Source organism: Melospiza melodia, chromosome 5 (genome assembly GCF_035770615.1).
Source record: "Melospiza melodia melodia isolate bMelMel2 chromosome 5, bMelMel2.pri, whole genome shotgun sequence".
NCBI classification, from domain to species: Eukaryota; Metazoa; Chordata; class Aves; order Passeriformes; family Passerellidae; genus Melospiza; species Melospiza melodia.
In genome coordinates, this window is record NC_086198.1 from 95,699,183 (window position 1) to 95,719,388 (window position 20,206).

The 20,206-nt window shown below is 47.3% G+C and overlaps 1 protein-coding gene across 3 annotated transcripts in view; it reads left to right on the forward strand.

Moving 5' to 3' along the window:
- Positions 1-377: 377 nt before the first annotated feature.
- FGFRL1 (fibroblast growth factor receptor like 1) overlaps positions 378-20,206 on the forward strand; it is a 169,865-nt gene continuing 150,036 nt past the window's right edge. Inside the window, exons 1-2 of one of the 3 annotated variants that reach the window (XM_063157934.1) lie at positions 378-456; positions 2,708-2,817. In XM_063157934.1, coding sequence (XP_063014004.1) covers positions 2,757-2,817 — 61 coding nt within the window. In that variant the 5' untranslated portion in view covers positions 378-456; positions 2,708-2,756. Of the gene's footprint in view, positions 457-2,226; positions 2,329-2,469; positions 2,575-2,707; positions 2,818-20,206 lie in introns of those variants that run through there. The other 2 variants (XM_063157935.1, XM_063157933.1) reach the window with 2 other exon arrangements.

Sequence of the window (20,206 nt, forward strand, 5' to 3'; positions counted from 1 at the left end):
CAGATGTTCAAACTAATTCTTGGCTTGGGTTTAGGCGTTCTCCTGGTGCCTATCACATTGAACTAGTACTGAGACAACTTTGTTTTCAAGGAGGTCTTCATGCTGGGGCATATCAAGTAAGAGATCTAAGAAACTATAACATCAACAGTAATGATATTTCTTTTGAGATACAGAAAGTTTAGCCATTGAGACAGTATTTTTTCTTGTCGTTTGTTTAGTCTGTTTGGTGAATTCTGCCAGGTTGGTTTTGATCCTGTATGAAGAGTGATTTGCTGTAAGAGCGGATGCATCAGCCGAGTCGCGCTTCAAAGTAAACAATAAATAACTGTAACAGTTAATATAAGGAACTGACATCTCCACAGTTTATTTCCCGCTTGGTTTAGTTTAGTTCAGGCCAGCTTCTTTCTGGCATCATTTGCATCCGAGCCGAGAGATCAGAGCGGGGCAGCGTGCGCGGTGGGTTCGCACGGCCGGGGCAGAGGGGGCTGCGGGCTCCGGGCTGCGGGCTCGGGGTCTGCATCAGAGGGGGCTGCGGGCTCGGGGGTCTGCACCGCCGCTGGGGTTCTGGGCTGCGGGCTCGGGGTCTGCATCAGAGGGGGGCTGTGGGCTCCGGGGTCTGCATCAGAGGGGCGCTGCGGGCTCGGGGTCTGCATCAGAGGGGGCTGCGGGTTCTGGGCTGCGGGCTCGGGGGTCTGCATCAGAGGGGCGCTGCGGGTTCTGGGCTGCGGGCTCGGGGGTCTGCATCAGAGGGGGCTGCGGGCTCGGGGGTCTGCACCGCCGCTGGGGTTCTGGGCTGCGGGCTCGGGGTCTGCATCAGAGGGGGGCTGTGGGCTCCGGGGTCTGCATCAGAGGGGGCTGCGGGCTCCGGGCTGCGGGCCTGGGGGTCTGCACCGCCGCCGGGGTTCCGGGCTGCGCGGAGGGCAGCGCTCGGGGCACGGCGGTGCCGGTACCGCCGCGCTCGGCTGCGGGACGCGCTCCCCGCTCCCGGCGCTCCGCACCGCCCGCAAAGGGTTAAGGGGAGCGGGCCCGGCGGAGGGCGGGGGCTGCCGGGGCTCCGGGGATTGGTGCGAAGTTTGGAGCGGGCCGGCCCCGCGCCGCCCTCCCTCCGCGGCGGCTCGGCCCCCGCCGCCACAAAGCCCTGCAGGGAAAGTTGCTTTATCGCCGGGTTCTCTCTCTCCCCGGCTCTCCCCCCCCTCCCCTCCCCTTCCCCAGCCCCTTTCCCCTCCTCCCCTCGCTCCTTAAACGGGATTCCGGCTGGGCGAGCCGCCGCACGGCATCACCGGGCATCCCGCGGCGCGGAGCCCCGCAGGCTCCGGCAGGTCCCCGCTGTCCCTCCCCGCACACACACGCTCAGCCCGGCCCGGAAAGCAGGAAAAAAATAATTTACAAGGTTCCCCCCTTTCCCTGACCTCCTCGCCCGTGACTCTCGAGTAGAAAAAAAAATCGGGGGCGAAGGGGGGAGGTTGTTAAGAGCCCGTGAAGGAGCAGAGCCGCTCCGCGGGGAGGGCACCCCCGGCAGCCCCGCCGCCCCGGGGAGGGGGCATGAGGTAGAGCCGGCGGCGGAGCGCCCGCGGGGCGCCGTGGCCGCGGAGGGCATGAGGCGGCGAGCGGCGGGGATGGGCTCCAGCGCGCGGTGCTAGAGCCCGCACAGCCGAGGTAAGTGTGCCCGCACCGGGACAGCGCAGCGGCACAGCCCGGGACACCGCGCCGGGACAGCGCACCGCCCGCGTCCCGCACAGCTGCGAGCCCCGGGCAGCACCGGCTGGCATGGCGCCGGGTGTCCCCCGCTCGTCCCTCCCTCGCTCCCTTCCCGACCCCGGCCCCGGCCGCGAATCCCCCGTGAGCGCCGAGCCCCGGGCAGCCCCGGCGGCCCCGCTGCCGCGATCGGCGCTGCGGCCGCGCTCGCCGGGCTGGATGCTGTGCGCGGGTTGTTGTGTGTCCTGGGGGCACGGGGCGTTTGAAGCGGGGAGTTTACAAGGGTGAGGAATCCAGACAGTGTTTAGAGAGTGAGAGTTTTAGGAGGAGAATGGGGTGTAATTAATGTAAACCTGATCTTCCCCGGGCGCGCGTATCGCGGCGAAGGCATCTTCAAGAATCTGGGTAATTGAGTGCGATTGCGCTTTGGGACGCACCTCTGGAGCCCACGGAAACGAGTGGGGCTGTCGGTGGGGAGACGGTGCCGGGGATGGGTGGGGGAAGAGGAGGAAAGGAGGAATCGGTGCTGTACAGAGAAGTCTCGGAGTGGAGCAAGGCGCGTACCCAGAGCGGAGCCTGGCTGAGGGGCACTGGAGCAGCAACGCAAAGTTTTCTGGGCTGCTGATGGGAGAGGTAACATTCCTCCTCCCCCTTCCACCAAGTTCCTCCGCAAATTGTTAACCTGAAATCTTGTTTTATGGCCACTTGCTAGCGTTTTGTTTGCCTTCCAGACTGGTTCTGTACAGGATACTAAAGAATTATGCATTAACTGTAAACTTAGAGGAGCTTACTGGCCTCAGTGGGTTCTTGATTTATATCAGGCTAAAGCAGAGAGGAGGGCAAAGTTTTACTCACTGAGCACCAAGGAGTGAATTACAAGTACGTTGCTCTTTCATTTGCTGTTTCTTCTTGCCAGTCTTCTCAATAGGATTTAAAACTCCGCAAAGTTGAGGGTTGTTCAGGGTTTTTTTCCCCCCAGTAACTATTTTGCTCTCCTTTTTCCTGCCTCCAGGTCTGAGAGGACAGTAGCCTGTGTGATACGGCGGGATCTGGTTTTCAAAATGGAATTGCAGCTGGCACTCCTTTTGGCAGGGATAATTGCGTTTTCGGACTCAGCGCGAGGTAAGGGGACGGCGCTTGGTGCGCTCGCCCCGTGGCTCTGTCCCTTCCCTCTGCTCCGTGGGCTCTGCTAACACCCGGAGGGACCCTCCAGGGGAGTTGCTGTCAGCAGGGACTCGTCCCCTGCACGTTTTTATCTGCACAGAGATTCAGGCTCATGCCCACGTGTGCCTCTCCTTACCTGCGAGCTTTGGGGCGGCATTTGGGATGGAGCGCGGTCGCTGCCGCTGTGCTGAGGTCTCTGAGGCACAGGTGAACTTCCAGGGGCTTTCCTGGTGCCTGTGTAAAAATACACAGACAATTTTAAAGAAAAGCAACTGCATTCCTCTGTGGATCAGAAATACCTCTCCCCTCCTGTAATCCCTCCAGCCCCTGCCCTGTGTATTCCCACTTACAAACTAAACAAACACATCCATTAACTTCCCCGGTGACAGACAAATGACAGCTCCCAACAGCGAGAGCGTATTTTAGCGTCGAGGCTCCAGCAGTTGATCAGATTTCAATAAACAGGTTACCCTTCTAGAGGCAAATTGAAATACATTGACCTGGGAATGATGGGGGTAGGAAAAAAAAGAAGTTTCTTTATGGCAAGGTGCTTTTAGCAAAGCTCTGGGATCAGAGTGCAAGGAGCGGTGGCGCTTGCTGCCCTTTGCCTGTGCTGTGCCTTGGTGGGTGCTGTCCTCGGAAAGCCTGAATGGGAATCCAGGATTTCAGCTCCCCCGCCTCTGGTCACAAAGTGGGGGCTGCATTGTTCCAGGAGAAAAGGGGTACAGCTTTAGGATGCAGATTGCTCCAGCTGCAGTTCCCAACGGTCTCAGAGTTTTGTGAATTGTTGTAAAACCTTGAAGTCGTCCAGTGTGAAGGACTTCCAAATTAAAAAGTTTAAACTTGCCCTTCACTTGGTCTGTAACTTGCCAAAAATAAATCTTGGGGGTGAGGGTGGGAAAGGAGAGGGGGAGAATTACTCTGAAAACTCAAGTTTGGTTTAGTGCACTGCTTTTTTTTTTTTATTTTTGGCATTGGCTCTCAAGCAAATATTTTATGGAGGCAAAAGCACTATAAAATGATTTGGCTGGAAGCTGAATGAAAAAGAAAACAGTCTATAGGCTGTAATTCCTTCAAGTCTGAATTCCAGGCAAGGCTTACAATGGAGACTCAGTTTAAGTTGTGGGCGATGGGCAGCAGTGTGTGAATTAAGATGACTTCATGGATGTATTTTATTGCAATGGACCTGAGAAGTTGGTGGAGTTCCGGAAAAGATCTGAAGTGGGCAGGAGAAGACAAAAAGATTCTTGTCTCTGATGTGAGCTGAGTATCAGCTCCTTTACTGGCTGACCCTGTTTAAATTTGGTTTGCAATTGTCTTGCTCTCACACTTACTGCCTCTGGAAAGAGAAGCACTGTGGGCTGTTGTCATGTGAAGAAGTGACAGGAAATTAACAGCAGTAATTTCAGTAAATCATTATTTTTCTCGTGGAAAGGTCTTTTAAATATAACTTTGATAGGATCATATTCGTAATTGGATTATTTGAACACTTTTCAGAGTTGGAAAGACCCATGCTGTAAGTGTATGGAGAGATGGTTCTGGTTGTTTAAAATTAACAAGAAATAGAGGTTAAAAGCCAGGGCCAAACCCATGAAAAATGTCATTCATTCGTGTGCTGATTTAAGAGAGGGGAGGCAGAGAAGAAAAAGAAGTCATTGCTGTGAAAACAGAGACAAAATTCTGACATTTAAGTCCTGCTTTAGACCTCCCTAAGAAGGAGAACATTTTTGAAAGTGAAGGACATAGATGGAAGATCAAACTTGTGAGCAGAGATGAGACACTTCCCAGAACTTTGAAACTTTGTGCTGACAGACATCTCCAATTGTTAGGTGTTTACACTGGGATAATTTCAGGTTCTTGGAAAAACGTGCCAGGCTTTTCACGTGCCTGCAGAGTTTTTCTGAACGCCTGGTACGAGGGCTGTGGCCGCCGGCGATGTGTGAACGCTACCTGCTGCAGTCGCTCGGGTTTTATAGGCACTCCTTCGGCCAAATCTCAGCCCGAGGTCGTGAGGCTCTTCTCTGGAGGAGGAAGGGCTCTTTGTTTTGGCCAAACAGCATTTCATGCCTGTGTGCTGATTGCAGGTTAGACACGCGTGGCCTGAGGTGTGCCGGCACCTCCGGACCCGAGGCACCAGAAGTTCGATAGGTGCTTGCTGGCCATCAGGTGGGGAAGGTGGCTGAGGAGCTGCTCTGGGAAAGTGATGGTCCTTCTTTTCTACTCATTTCAGGCAAAAGTAGGTTGTGCTGTAATCGGGGTGTTAATTTGGAGCTGGCTGAATGCTGAGCCTGTGCTTGGGGAAGGGCTGTGCCGTGGTGCATCTGCACAAGGGGGCAGAGTTAAGTTGCCCACGCGCTCCAGCTTTGATATTTCCTGACAGTTGAATGCTCAGCTGCAATCTTGCATTAAATGTTGCGTTGTATTATTGTCTTTATTTAGGTGACACCTTTTAAGGCAAAGGGCCCTGCAGGAATGACTGATTGGGTTTAGCCAGCAGTTTTTTTTTCCCACCTCCCAGCAAAAAGGGGCGTTTTCCCAGAGTCGGATCTGTGCCTGCTGGCTCTGTCCCACCAATGGATCTCATCACTGATGTAGAAGACACTGTAAGAAAAGGAGTATCTTAGCAGACCAAGATAAACTCTTAAGAAAGAGGCAGTACCTCTTAAGTATCCAGGCAAAATAGAGCAGGTCTGATTTTAGAGGTACAGGTGGTGGAACTGTCTGTGTTTGAAGGGATTAGGGGTGAGGTAGCTCTGCCTGTGTTTGAACCAATGCTTTTGAGGTTGAAAATCTTTGACTAAGGGCTTGTGTACACCTGTAAATGCACTGGAATAACCCTTCCAAAAAACTTAGTCTAGAATAACTCTCAGTGGCCAATCTTATTCCAGGCTAGGGATCTCCTGTACCAAAAACTCTTCCTCGGGAGCTATTTTGGTAGATATCCAAGCCCCTTCTTTCCCTTGCGGCTGAAGACTAGAACATCTGTGTGCTCAAGACCCACTCTTGGAGAACCAAACCTGTGTGCTGTGGTTTTCTAAGAGGGATTGTGCCTTTCAGCTGATGGCCAAGGTGTGGGGCTTCAGCCTGGCAGCTTCAGCTTGGTTCTCAGCCTCGACAGATAATGCCTGCTCTGAACCTGGGATAACAGTGCAGGTCCAGCAGCTCATCCCTCCTGTTATTCCATTCCTGCCCTCTCCAAGCAGCCCCATACTGGGCATAAAAGTCTTCAGTGTCCTGTGCTGGCTCTCCTCTGCAGGGATTAATGCCATCCTGGGTCACTAACCTTTAGTGACTATGTCCTGCAGCAATGTAGCTCCTGCCACGCCACACCTCCAGCTGGACACAGGTAATACAATCTGATATTTTCCTGCCTGTGTTATCTCAGTGACCGACAACGCAATATTTGTTCCAAATCTGTCAAGTTGCCATCATATTCGCCTTGGTGACCGTATATGGTAACGTTGGGATGTGCCTGGCTTGGTCCCGTGGCTTGAGCAAGATTTTGCATGGTATGTTTAGAAGTTTTTGGTAAGAGCAGTAACCACCCTCCTGTTAGCAAGTAAACTGATATTCTGCTGGAAACTAATTAGTTTGGATGCTGATTTCATTTTCGGTGCATTGCGTAGGGAGGGGAAGAACGGGACCTTAATTGCTTTCTGTTCTGGCACTTCTCTGAGCGGCCTTGGCTTGCAGACCTGCTTGGTGTCTGCTTCACAGGGAATTTGCTGATTGGGCCACATCAACATTCCATCGTTTCGTGCAGAAATAATGTTATGTGCCATTTTGGCTTCTCTTAATATTGAAGAAAAGGGAATTGGTTGCTAGAGGTGTTTTTTTTATTTCTTGGAAGTTGAGTTCTTCGTTCTGATGAACAGAATTCCCATTCTGTAACTTTGGGGTTTATAAGAGTCCTTCAGTAAGCACAGAAAATATAAATAATGGTAATGTGACAGAGATGGTTACTGGCTTCTATTTTACACCTTTATTCTTGTTGAGTGGTTGTTACCAGATAGAAGGATTAGGTAATTTCTCGCTTGTGAAAGAGAAGCATGTTCAGATCTAACAGCCTGATTCAGATTTTATGGAAGTCACAGCACATCTTCTGGAGAAATTTGGGGCATTTTTTAGATCTTGCTCTTGGGGAACTTGCTCATGAATAATCTGTCAGCATGACTTGTACCTAGAGTCAACATGAAGAGCTAAGAAAATCCTGGTTATTTTTTTAAACGCTGGTTCCTCCCTTCTTCTGAGGCCGTCGGCCGCTTTAAATTGTGGCCGAGTTTAAACATAAAATTCAGTGTGCGTCATACTGGAAAATTAGGGTTGATTTTATTTGTTTTTAATTAGGAATATTACAAAACTCAGCAAATTGCTCGAATACATCTAGATTTTCCCTAAAGTTTTTATAACTCTGTTTTCCAAGTCCATATGTTTCTTTGACCTTCATTAAAAGACGCAAGCAGCAAATCCAAATGTCTCTTTTCTGGGATGAACTTGCACGCAGCAAAGGCTGGACTCCAAAGCCTGAGTCTTAGCCACAGAAGTAACTTTTATATGCCATGAGGTGGTGCTTGAGATATTACGGGAAAGTGTATTTTTCAGGGAAAAAATATGATTTGAAATTGAGAAAGAAGTGACACTTGCTAGCAAGTAGGAACTCCCTTTTCAAGATTTAGGGCCATTAGAGCCAATTTATTGACTAAAGGTGAAGTTTTTAATTTGACATGAATTGGCTGATAGAGCTGATCTTTTCCAATATCCTCTCTGATAATTCCTTTTTGAGTGTCTGTCTCACCATAAGTGATGCTGATACATCTGGGTGCTCAACACTCGTCATGGAATACTGTGAATTCCATGTAGTAGTCTGCCTGTGCATTTTTAGATTAATTACTGGAAGAGATAAAAATTTCCACTGAAGGTGGAAAATAACAATGCAGAGATCCTCTTGCACCTAGGTTGAATTAAAAGAAACCCAACAACCTTTAGTCGTAGCTTTATTTATCCAGTGAGATTTGAACTGGTGCAGCTGATTTTCCTAAGATGTGAAGCTCCTACTTGTGTCTGCAGTGACTTGTAAAACCAAGCTGCCAAAAGGATCTGTGCAAATGTATCCCAACATTACAGGAGTTGGTGGAAATGCTCTTTTCTCACATTTCTTTCATTACCCCCCTCATTTTGTCTTGTTTCAAGTAATTTGTCTTTCATCTGACCTCTTCCTGTATTTTCTGGTGGGCTGCTCAAGCTAAAATGCATTTGATATTGTTTGGAACATTTAATTTGGATTTCTGTTCCTTGTCTTTTTCTCTGTAATCAGCCTTTACTTGGAGCTTTCTCTGGTAATAACGCCCCCATACCTATTTAGCTGTGTTTACCTGTTCTGATCTTTTGCAGCAAGGTGAAACATTTTTGGTCATATAAGGGACTTTTTGAGAGTGGAGCCAGTGGGAATACAGAAGTTGCAAACCCCTCTGTCTGATGCAAGCCTGTTCAGTCTGCTGCTCTGTATAGCAACTGTGGTACTGGGGTAAAAGAAAAATATTTCCAAAAGCAAGCTTGATTAATCTGATAGTGCTGTCCCGATGTCGTATGAGACAGGCAGGTGCAGCCCACGCCAGTTGTGACAGGTCAGGGCCTGATTCAGAGCCTGAGAGTGTTGGTGCTGTGACTCCTACTCACTCCCACAGGCTTTGGATCCATCCCTGAAGGGTGACTTACTCAGGTGATCTGTGATACCCACCTCATGTGTGACAGCAGAGGGGGTGTGGGCAGAGTGTGCCACTGACCTGCTTGGCTGCATGGCTTGCACTCACGTTTTTTATTCTAGAAAAGCACATTTTGCTGCTACTGACTGCCAGCTCTGGCTGATGGGTGAAGCATGCACTGCCAGGGCTGAAAACATTTTGAAAATTCTCTGCTTAAACTTTGCGTTGCTGCAGAGAGTTTATCCCCAAAGACACAGAGCCATCCTGTGGGCAGTGTTCTGGGTCTGGATGGGCTCAAAAATTGCCTGTTATTAAATAAGTGAGTGTATGCTGTTTGTTGCTAAATCCATTCCCGTCTCTGATTTTTTTCCCCTCCCATTCCCAGTGAAATAAACCTGGGCTGTGTGGAGTTGGGTTGGTTGCTCTGATTACTCAGTGTCCCCCTGGTATCACAGCAGAGACACAGCGTCTCTGCAAGGAACCTCATGTTGTTATTTCATCCCAACCCCTCCAGTTTTCACAAAGAAATTCAGCCAATAACTCCAGGCTACTTCTTCCATTAAATGTGCAAACTCACTTTGAGCTTCACTAAGGAAAGAAGAAAAATGTAAATTGGGAACAGAGGCTCCTTGGAGCAGGTTAATGTTTCTCAGGATGGCTGCACCTCTGTGCTCAGCCTCTCTACAAGTGGTTTCCAGCTTGATGGGACGCAAAATAATTTCTTCCCATAGGTGGTAAATTTATTTCATGAGAAGTTCACAGAATCTTGGGTACCCTGTCAAGTGAGTAATGCCAGAGGTGTCATACCCTAGATGCCACTTGGGTGGCATTGACTTGTGTGGGTATTTTAGGAGCTGTCAGTATTTGTGCCTGTCAGATAAAAACACAGGAACAGCAGACAAATAGAGAAATGTGGACTTAATTTGTGCAACAGGAATTTTTAAAAATTCCCATTCTCCTTGCTAGGTTTGCTCCAATACCCCCTGAACTGATAACCTTAAGAGTGAGGTATTAATGTGGACTGGCACAACATCTCTGTGGTAGCCTTGGGCTTGTTAGTTCAGCCCAGGATATGGGAGAGGGAAAAAGCTGGAGAGGAACGTGGTGGGAAATGTGTTAGCCAACCTCCAAGATAAAATTTATTCCAGATTAATTGGTGTGCCCCTGCTCCTGAGGCCTGCTGGTGCCTGGGAGAGGATCTCGAGCAGGCAGTGTGTGACTGAAGGGGATGTTGGATGCAGCTTTCCCAGGTCTGTGCTGTGGCTCTCCCATCCCTTGTGCCCTCGCAGGTGCCCCCACATACAGGTGTGAGACTTGATTGGCTTTTGGCCAATGTGTGACTCTGAGTAAAAGCCTTGTAATGTAAAAGGGATGCTTTCATTGTGCTGTGCTTTACTATTGCTTTGTGTGGATGTTCAGTCTCCTTTGTTCTAGGCAGAACAAAGGAGATCGAATGGGGCAAGGCCAAATCAACCACAAAGAAGGGAAAAGGGAAAGCTGTTCAAGCCAAAGCACTGGAGTTAGGCAGCTGCAGATGCTGGAGCTCTGTGAACAGGTTTCTTTCCCTCCTCCTTCCTCTCTAATGGATTTGTGTGAGCTGGAGTAACAGAGGAAGTTATTTTTCTCTGTGATTGTTCTCAGAGCTGTTAGCACAGATCTGAGACACATCTGGAGCTGCTGGTTAAGCAGTGGCAAGGGCCAGATGAGCCACAGGTGTATGAACTGCGTGTCAAGGATGGAAGGGTTAATGAGTAACAGGATGAACCTCTGAACACGGTGCAATATCTCCCCAGGGATACTCCAGACTCTGTGGAAGGAAGGGAGGATGCTTGTTTGGCACTGACCAGTCAGTATTAAACTGGTGGCTCTAACTCTAACAAGGGAGATGCAAGTTAGAATTAAGAAGGAAGTATTTTACAGGAAGAGTGGTCAGATACTGGAGTCATCTACCCAGTGAGGTGGTGGAGTCATTATCCCTTGAAGAGTTCAAAAAAAGACTGGATGTGGCACTTGCTGCCATGATCTAGTTGAGGTGTTAGAACATGGGTTGGACTTGATGATCTTACAGGTCTCTTCCAGCCTTGAATTTCTGTGATTCTGTGATTCTGTGAACTCCTGCAGGGTGTGGATGCCCTTCAGACAGAGGGTGCTGTGAGCCACCCTGCTCACCTTCTGGGTGAATCTAAATCTTCCCTGTTCTTCTGCAGACTGACACAACATTTTGGTGGCAATATCAGCATCTCTTTATCCAGACAAGTATCATTGGGAAGTGTTTAATGTAATTTTGGGCTGCTTGAAATGGAAAAACTGGGGAGGAGTTGACAGCTCCTCCAGCATGTGGAGATCAGGCTCCATGCTCTGATAAGTCATTTCATATTTTAATGTTCAGGGTTGGATTACAAAGGTGATAGTCCCTTTAGGTTCAGTGAGTTGTGGCTGAGTAGGTGTGAGTAGGATTTAAGTATATAGTCCTGCCAGAGAGCAGAAACTGGAGCCTCACAGGACCAGGCTGAGTTTCAGTTCTGTGCAGGGTGGCACCACGCCATGGGAGGGTTCATCATGATCTGCAATAGTTAATATAAAACCAGAATAACAGATCAGAGCTGATGAGTATCTTTCCTCCTCCCTGCCCTTCCCAGCCAATCAGAAATGCAGTATTGCCAGGGCTAATTTCATTAAGGGCTAATGAGAGTGAAACTTTCAACTTAGTCACGGCCAGGACAGTAAGCAGGTGTTTGCTTTGCCTTGTTTGATTGACAAGGAATGATGAACCTGTCAGGGAGACATCTGCATATGCAGGGAAGTGCCTTGGGACAGCTGATTGCTGATTGCTGGGTTTGCTCTCTGAAGGTGTTTGCTCTGAGCACTCAGCTGTTGTTTCTGAGATACAAAGAGGTACTGGAGGCTGGTGAGAGCATTTTGCTCAGGAGCTGCAGAAACCATGAGGTGGGGATGGGTCAGTGTTTTATCTGGACCAGAGCAAAGTCCTGCTTGTATTCCTAAGGCAGAATGCTTTTCCTGATTTCCTGACTGCTCAAACAGGAGTAGGCCAGAGGGTTTGGAGGATTTCAAGCAGTATTTTGTGATGGTGATTTACACAGATTTATTCTTCTCCTTGAAAGATCAGTGGAAACATCAGACTAGTAGTCCTTGTATGCAATTGGTAAAGTAGCCTTTGGATATTTAAATTGAAGTTAAATTCAGGGCTCTCCTCCCCTTGAGTATTCCAGTTTGGAGGAGGATTGTGGATTCACAGGGTTAGGAATCTGTCCCTTACTTTCCCATCAATACCAAAGAAGAAAACTACTGCAAGGCTGCTGCTCAAAAGTAATCATAGCAATAGACCATAGCAATAATTATGACTATTTATTGAGAGTTTCCAGTACATTAAAAAGAGATCCAAAAAGTGCTGCTCAGCATAGGCAGTCTTCCTCTTCTAGATACTGTCAGGAGAAAAAGCTTGTCTTTCTGAAGGCCACAGACTAAGTGGAGTTCGAAGCTTATTTTTCTTTTATCCAAGAAAATCCAATAAATCCAGTAAATTCTTTCAGTGTGGTCTTCCAAGAGTTTTTCAACTTGGTCTGACTCACAGATTATTTGAGTGCCATTATAGACTAGGGGTCAAGCAAGTTAATTCCCAGAACAGTATGCTGCCCTGTTTTCAAACTGTGCTAATCAGGGTTTTGAGTCAAAGCATGGCAGTTTGCTTAGTGAAATTATTTTCCTGTTAGAAAATCACAAATAGGCTCTGACTATTCGTGTTGGCTTGGTCGCTGGAGCACTCACATCACATGCAGTGCAAAGCCCCCAGGGTTGCGGTTGCTGTGGATCAGGGCACCGGTGGGGGCTCATTTCCCATTTCGCAAGGCTGAACTCGTGAAAACTGGCTGAAACCTTCGGAAAGAAAGGAAAGAAATTGTTGCTGTCACATTTCCACCCCCAGCAGGACGGAGGGAGGGCTGCGTGCAGCCCATCTGAGCTGTGGGTGCCCTTCCCCAGAGGAGACATTGGTGGAGTTATTTGGTTACCTCTCCCCCTCACCTTTTTGTAAGGGACTCTTGTTTGCTTTTTCCTCCTCCTTTCCCGAAGCTTATTAGCACTGTTTGGGCAGAGGAAATGAATTACCATAATTCACTGTTGTTGGGAGCAGGACACATTCCCTGCCTGTGTGTATGCACACGCTGGCATTCACCCTCCCAGGCTGTGCAGAGCAGCTTGTTTACAGAGTCTGGCTCCATTTAGGGAGAACAATACCCTGATTATAGAGGGCAGCCTTTTCTTTCCACAAACCAGAAGGAAACCCTTTGCTTCAAGCAGCTACTGCCCCTTGAAGGTGTGGGCATTGTGAGCTGCTGGAAAGGGGGGAATAAATCTCTTGTGGACACAAACCAGCAGCATTGTTCTCCACGGAAGTTGGTTTAGGGCTGGGGGTGAGGAATGGTGTTGGGATAAACCAAATGCCAAGTGTAAGATCTGCCAGCGTGCAGAGAGGTGTTGTGACTTCCAGTTTAATTTTCAAATAACAGCTGAGAGACTTCATGGGGAATTATTTGGTGCTGCTCGAGCTGGCAAGGCTGGGTGGGAAGAAAATGGTAATTGAGTCTCAGAGTGGTTTTGCATGGGCTGAGTTGGGTTGAAAGGTGCTGTTATGTGTGAAATGCTGGTCATTTCTAATTGCAGTCATGCACCTGTGCCTGGTAGATAATGCTGGAGCCGTGTCATACGGAGCATTTGCTTCACATGATGCTGGGAAAGGTCAAGCACTTGGTTCCTGTCCTGCTAAGTTGGGTCATTAGATGCACAAACAGGACCCCCCTTCCTTCTCCTGACTGCAGCCACTCGGATCCTGGCAGTGAATCCCTCTCAGGTGTGACTTCATGGCAGCTGGAGATGGCTGAACCTGACCCCATCGCTGGCCCGTCCTTGTCCTCCTCTGCTCCCAGCCTGGCAGCCCCCTTGTGCCAGGGGAGAGCTCCTCTGACCTCGCTCTGGATGTTTTGGGGAGGAAACTTGGGCAGGGAGCCAACCTGGAAAAAGATGTGATGGTTTAAATTCTTAGAGGAGCATGGGCTGAGCTTGTGGAATATCTCAGTGTCCTTACAGGCAGCAAGTCCTTTCTTGTGTTCCCTCTTATGGCAGGAAGGCTCAGTACTTTGAAGGACTGGATATTTAAGGGAACATTTATAAAATGACTCTTTAGGAATCTCAGATGCATCAAGGTCCATGGGGCAAAATGTAACATAGCCTGGGGGCAGTGAGTGTGAAGCCTGAAAAGTCATGTTTGGCTCTTGGTTCAGCTCAGGGGTAGTGTATTGCTGGGATTCTGCACTGGGATGTTACATCTTTCACACTCTGTATTGTGACAATTTTCTGTTTATTTCAACGATCCCTTGAAATTTGGAGGGATTTTGCAGGGAAATGGGTGATACCTTCCTTCCTCTGTCTCTGCTTTTGTCTTCTGAGGCAGAAGGATCATTTTGGGGAAATGGGGAATGGTGAGTTAATCCTGTCAGTGTTTGCTGGCCTGCCTATGGCATTGCCTGCTGCAAGGGAGGAGCTGCTCCATGAGAAGCACAGTGGGCAGCAAAGGTGGCTGCAAACAGTGCTGCAGGTGCTCTGTGGTCCAGGCACAGTGTGTATCCACCCTGGAGCCAAGCTGAATGTGGGATTTCACCCACAAGTTTCTCCTCAAGCTTGGCTTTATCTCTACAAAACTTCTGACTACTGGCACTGCTTCAGCAGGCTGCAGAAATAAGGCAGAGAAAATAACTTGGCCAAAATACTCCCTTTGGTTGAAAATATTTTTCCAGGGAGAATAAGAGAGCCAGCAGGCTAAACAGGTAACGCTGCAGGGCTGCACCAACAACAGTTTTAGGGAATTTCTGGAAGGGGATGCTTGTGTTGACCACTGAGACATGGTGCAGGAGTTCTGTCCAGGGGTGACTGACACATGTCCAACCTTCTGAAACACGACCCAGGACCCTGGAGAAGCTGTGGCTTTTGCCTCTTGGTCCAGTTTTTTGGAAAGGGGGGAAGATCCTGATGTATATATCAGTATCCATATGAAGGCTGCTTTACTCTGCCTTGGAAGACTAAACTCAGGTACAGGTGTGAAAAGCAGAACCTGGTACTCAATAACTCTACCTATTGACAGAAAAAGTTTTTTTTTCCTTAAATATGCTTTAAAATCTGCCAAACCTTCTCATACCTGGACAATGGGTCCCTCTTGGGCAATGGAGGAGGGACAAGTGTAGGTTCCCACGCTGGCTCACAAGCTGCAAGAAGGACAAGAGGAACAGGGCAGTAAAATCCACTCCAGGGTCCATCCCTGCATCTGTGATGGCTTTAAACCGAGAGTGTGAGGCTGTGTGGTGATCTGGGGAAAATGTGAATCTTGGCAACAGTCCCTGCCTTATTCAAAGGATCTGGGAAACACTGAGCCGGGAGGTTGAAAATACATCTCTGGGGTTTCTTTCTCCAGAAGGAAAAACATCATCAGACTTTCACTGAGACAAGTGTTTGAAAGAAAAAAAGGGAGCAGCTTAGTTGTCAAACACTAACTGAAATAACAGCAGCAAGGAGTAACCCTGAATGAATTTTAATGGCATTTTGATTTGGATATTTTTATTTGTGTACTTACAGGTGCATTCCCTTTTACCTCTGCAAGGGTAAGGCAGATAGTATAAAGTGCAAAATAACCCTAAAGTGCAAACCCAGAAAATTGTTTGAGGCAGATGAAAAATGCTGCAAATTAATTGAGCAGGTTTTCTGCCATAATTAACACAGTGTAAAACTGACTCAGGGCCTTGTGTCTGTGGCATGTGTTGGAGGGTATTTACTATTAAAGTAGAGCTTGAGGAGGACTGCCAGATCTGAGATATTTAATATTGCTCTCAGAGAGCAGGTCAGCAATGAGCAGGGGTTTTGGTTGGTATGATGAACACAGCATAAGGCAAAGGTGTTATTATAGCTGGTGTGATATTATTATTATTGTTATATTATTATTATTATTATTATTATTATTATTATTATTATTATTATTATTATTATTATTATTATTATTATTATTATTATTATTATTATTATTATTTAGATTGGGGTTAGTGCCTGCAAGTCCTCATGGCACTGAAGTGTTGTGGTCAGGGCTGTTGAACTCAGACAGCTGCAGTGTTAAATGCAGCAGCTCTTTGGAGAGAGGCTTTGTTTTACTTTGCTGTACCCTTTACAAAGGGCCCCTCCAAAACCAGACCCATTGGCCAGCTGAGTTTTATTTCCCATGTGCCCCCCAGAATGGTGAGGTACATCTGCACCCTGTACCAAGCAGGTGTTGCCCTGATAAGGATTTCTTGCTGCTGCTACAATACAGACCCACCAGGCCAATGGTTCTGTCCCAGAGCTTGTTTCAGTGCCCAGGGTGAAGCAGATGGGAGCATTTGTTCATGCACGGGCTGGAGCCTTGCACTGAGCACCCACTGTGGCTCACGTGTGTGAACTGCAGGTTCAGTTGTCCCCTCTCTGCTGGGCACAAGGCACCATGGACCTCAGGGAGAGATGGCATTACACCATGCTTATTTTTTATAGAAACAACCATCAAAAGTCCTGGAATGAAAAAAAAAAAAAAAAAGAAATACACAGATTATTCAGGCATTATTACTGTTATTATCATCCTCCTCATCATCAAAGTGTCTTCATCCATGCCACCAGCAAGGTCTGACTGCTCCCAAGTGTTGCTCCACATCCTGCTGGAGCCCACCATGGGTTTCCACCTTCTAGAAAGGTGGAAATAACAACCAAAATCTGGGAGAAGGAGAGAGAGTTGATAGAGGCAAATTTTCACACAGTCACAGAAAAAGAGATCTTCCAAAGGATTTCATTTTCCTTGCAAAGGCTTCTGGTGGTTGTTGAAAGGGCATTTCAGTGGAAAAGGGCCAAGCAGCCCTAGGCAGAACCAACACCCTCAATTGAGAAAGATTTTTTTTCAAACAGCAGTACTGCTAAGAAGTAATTAAAGTCAAATAAAACACGGAAAACTGTGTATGACACATCTATTTGAATTCATCCCAGTTTGGATCTACTGAACCCATGTAGCACAATACTGGAGGCACACAAGGGGAGGTCCAAACCCAGGGATTTCATTGCACTTTTGCAACTGGAAAAGTCTCTGTTCTCAGACACCATTTTCCCAAGTGTTTGGGCACATACTTCAAACACCTGGAGATTTCTTGTATTTAAAGAAATACTTGCTGAGGACCTTCCACTCTTGCAGTTCCCTTTGCTTTGTTCCTCTGCCTCCCCTGCAGCGTTATCCTGGGCAAAAATTGAAAATAAAATAAAGGGGTTATTTTGGGAGCCCAGCTGTGTCACTTCAGGTTTTGCTGGCTGTTTAGGAAGACTTGTGAGGACTCTCTGGGGGAGAAAGGGTCAGGTCAGAGGCAGAGAGCCACTCACCCTCTGTCAGAGGGGCTTGTAATGCCAGGGCAGCTCCCCAGGGAATGTCTGTCTGTCTGTCCTTCCCTCTGGGGTTGACAAGAGGCTGATTCCTTCCCCCAGCTGTTCCCCTGTCACATTACAAATGAGACTCTGAAAAGCAGCCCTTGGCTTTGAGACAGCTCCTCTCTTCCTAACTCATTCTACCCATCAATTAACATCAAGCAAAGGTGTTTTATAACTTTTTCAAGAGCAGGACCTTCACACCTTTGCATAGGAAAAGTCCAACCCCTGTGTGAGGGGGCTGCCAAAATGCACAGTGCACAGTGAGGTGTGTGTGAGAGCAAACACAACTTTTGCTTTTCATGAAAAAAGTGCTCTTAACATCCAAATCCTCCCACAGGGACTTTATCCAAAAAGAGAGCATCTTTTTTATAAGTGATAATGAGGACAAAACATCTTTATCTTCCCCATCATGGCAGTGGCACATTAAGACCAGCATTACTTAAGATCAGAAGATCTTCATCCATTTCTGATGAGCTTGAAAACCTGCTATGAAGAGGTGCTGGCTTTGCCTGGATTCTATCCTAACTCCATTCCATTCTCATTCCTAATGTGAGCCAGCAGCATTTGGAGCCATTGTTCACCCTTGTAGCTCTTGGCCTGTGCAGTGGATGTGAAACGTACAGGGTGAATTATGGATTAAATAATTGAAAATCTTACATGGCAGTGCATTTCCTGGGAGGAACAGCAAAACCATAGTGGAGCCTTTCAGATTGTCTCTTACCCACTCACCCTCTCCTCTTGTACCAACTTCCAGCAATTTGGCTGCGTGTTTTTTTTAGGAACTAACTTCCACCCAAAGACTACTGAATTTTTCTTAAATGCTGGGTTCTGTCAGAGCTGATAAGGCAGCAGCCAGCCTGCAAAGATAACACAAGCTATCAAGGCTGCTTGTGTTTGTCTTTATTTGGATTTTTTAGCAAGCCTTTGACAGGCGCTGAGAGCTGTCTGGAGACTCTGTGGTTTAGTGGGTCCTCCCTGCTTTTCTTTTTGTCTTTGGTACCAAAATGCTTTTAGGCTGATTTGGAAGGGAAAAGAAAGGTCTGATGGAGCTGGGGAATTAGTGGTGTTTACTGAAGGGAGTGGGGAAGGTGGACAGTGGGGGCTGGATGCCGAGGATGGCTCTGGGATCTGTTGTGGTGTCTCCACTTGGAAAATATTTCCCCCAAACAGGGTTTAAAGGGGGTGAGGAGCAATACAGAGTCACTAAATGCCTGATCACTGGCAGGAAGGTGTTAAGGTGTATGAAAACCTGTGATTCATTGTCTTTTCAAGCTCCCCCTGACTCCCACTCCCCTTTTCTCGCAGAGTTGTCCCTGTTTGGGCTGCTGGCTTTTGTTAACCTCTGAGGGAGTGTTTATGCTTGGCTTATGTTAACCAGAAGGGAAAATTTTCCAGTCAGAAATTGATCTATCTGCTGATGCTAATAACTTTGTTATAGGGAGTTCATAGAGCAAAGCAGATGTGGATAGAAAACACAGCCCATGCCCTTACACAGAGATCTTCTGTCACCCTTGGAGTGAGATATTGGGGTCCATTTTCAGCCCAGCTGAGCCCTTAGTGAAGTGAGGTGTTCCCCCTGTCCTCACCTCTTTGTAATGACCCTGTGTGTCCCCAGTTTTGTGGAATCATAGAATCCTGGACTGGTTTGGGTTGGAAGACTCCTTAAAAATCACCTTAAAAAAAAATCTCCTTAAAAATCAAGCAGAGACACCTTCCTCAGCTTGACCTTGAGCACTTCCAGAGATGTGGAACGTGTTCCATTGCTTCACTACCCTCGCAAGAAAGAATTTCTCCCTGCCCTCTGTCTGATGCAACTCTGTGGATGGTTGTACCATGGGTCAGATTAGGACATAGATATGACTGGAAATCCTATTAAAAAAAAGAAAAAAAAAAGGAAAGACTAAAAGTCATGGCATAGCCCTACAGCACTGGGTTTTATATACCTGGCTGTTGCTTGTGGTACCCCTCAGGTGGTTTGTACCAAGCAGGCTCTTGCTTGCTGATATTTAATATTCATAGTTCTGTCAGTGCTGTTTCACCATGGCTGGAATTACAATGCCAAAACAAGTGCCCTTTTCAAATTTCAATGCAATTTGTGGGCATGCTTTAATTAAGCTTCACAGCACTGCTTGGAGGAACATATTTTATGCCTACAGTGTTGTGAAGGCAACCTCACAGAGAGGGTCAGCAGCACTGGTTGGGAACACTGGTTTTGTTCCGTGCTTCTGCCCAGCAAATCCTTCTTGCTCTTTAATGTAACCTGTCCCATATGAAATTAATTTCCAACATGCCTTTGCTTACAAAATAGCATTCTTCACACCAGAAATATATAGCAGTAGAAAAAACCACTGCCAGATGTCTATATTTATAGAAAACTGGCATGTTCTGTCTGGCGATGACAGAATATTTCAGTGTATTTATGAAGTGCTCGTGTTTTTAGAAATATTGAAATCCAGTCAATATCAGTAGAATCTTGCTTTTCTTATTTTAACCAGCAGAGCATGTTTCTTTAGTAGACAGAGTACTAAAAAACTAGGAGAAAAGCTTTCACTACCCCTCTGTCCTCACTGGTTTGTTTGTTTTGTTTTGGTTTTTTTTTCCAGCTTCACAAACCTCATTTTAAAGGGACATCTCTGGCTTTAAACAAATGTTACTAGAATCTCATGCAGCTTTGACTGTATATTTCTTCATCAGGCATTTTTGCTTGAGAGATAACTGCTCATAAAGCTGAAAGAATAATTTTCACTCTAACAGTAGATCATACAACATTTTCCAGTTTTCAGACTGAGGTGTTTTTATTTGCTTAGATGGCCCTATTTTGGGTTGTTATCATGCAGAGGGTCTCACATTTGAATCTGAACCCTTTGAATGTTAAATTTGGGTCAAGCCAGAGGTGTTGGAGGGTGTGCAGAAGCCCTGGCATGGCTGTGGCTACAGGGAAGCCCATCACAAATAGTGTCCTGCAGACAGCTCAGTTGTTTTCCAGACTGTTGTAAACAGCTCTATTGAGCCCCTCAGTGCCTCAGGGTCAAGGTTTTTGCTTATATTCCTGACATGGGCACTGGAGAATTTTCAGAACTAAAATGTGCAGAGATCTGGACAGGTCCTGGTGGGGAGGTGCTGTTGGAAGCCTGGGCTGCATGCCTGGCAGT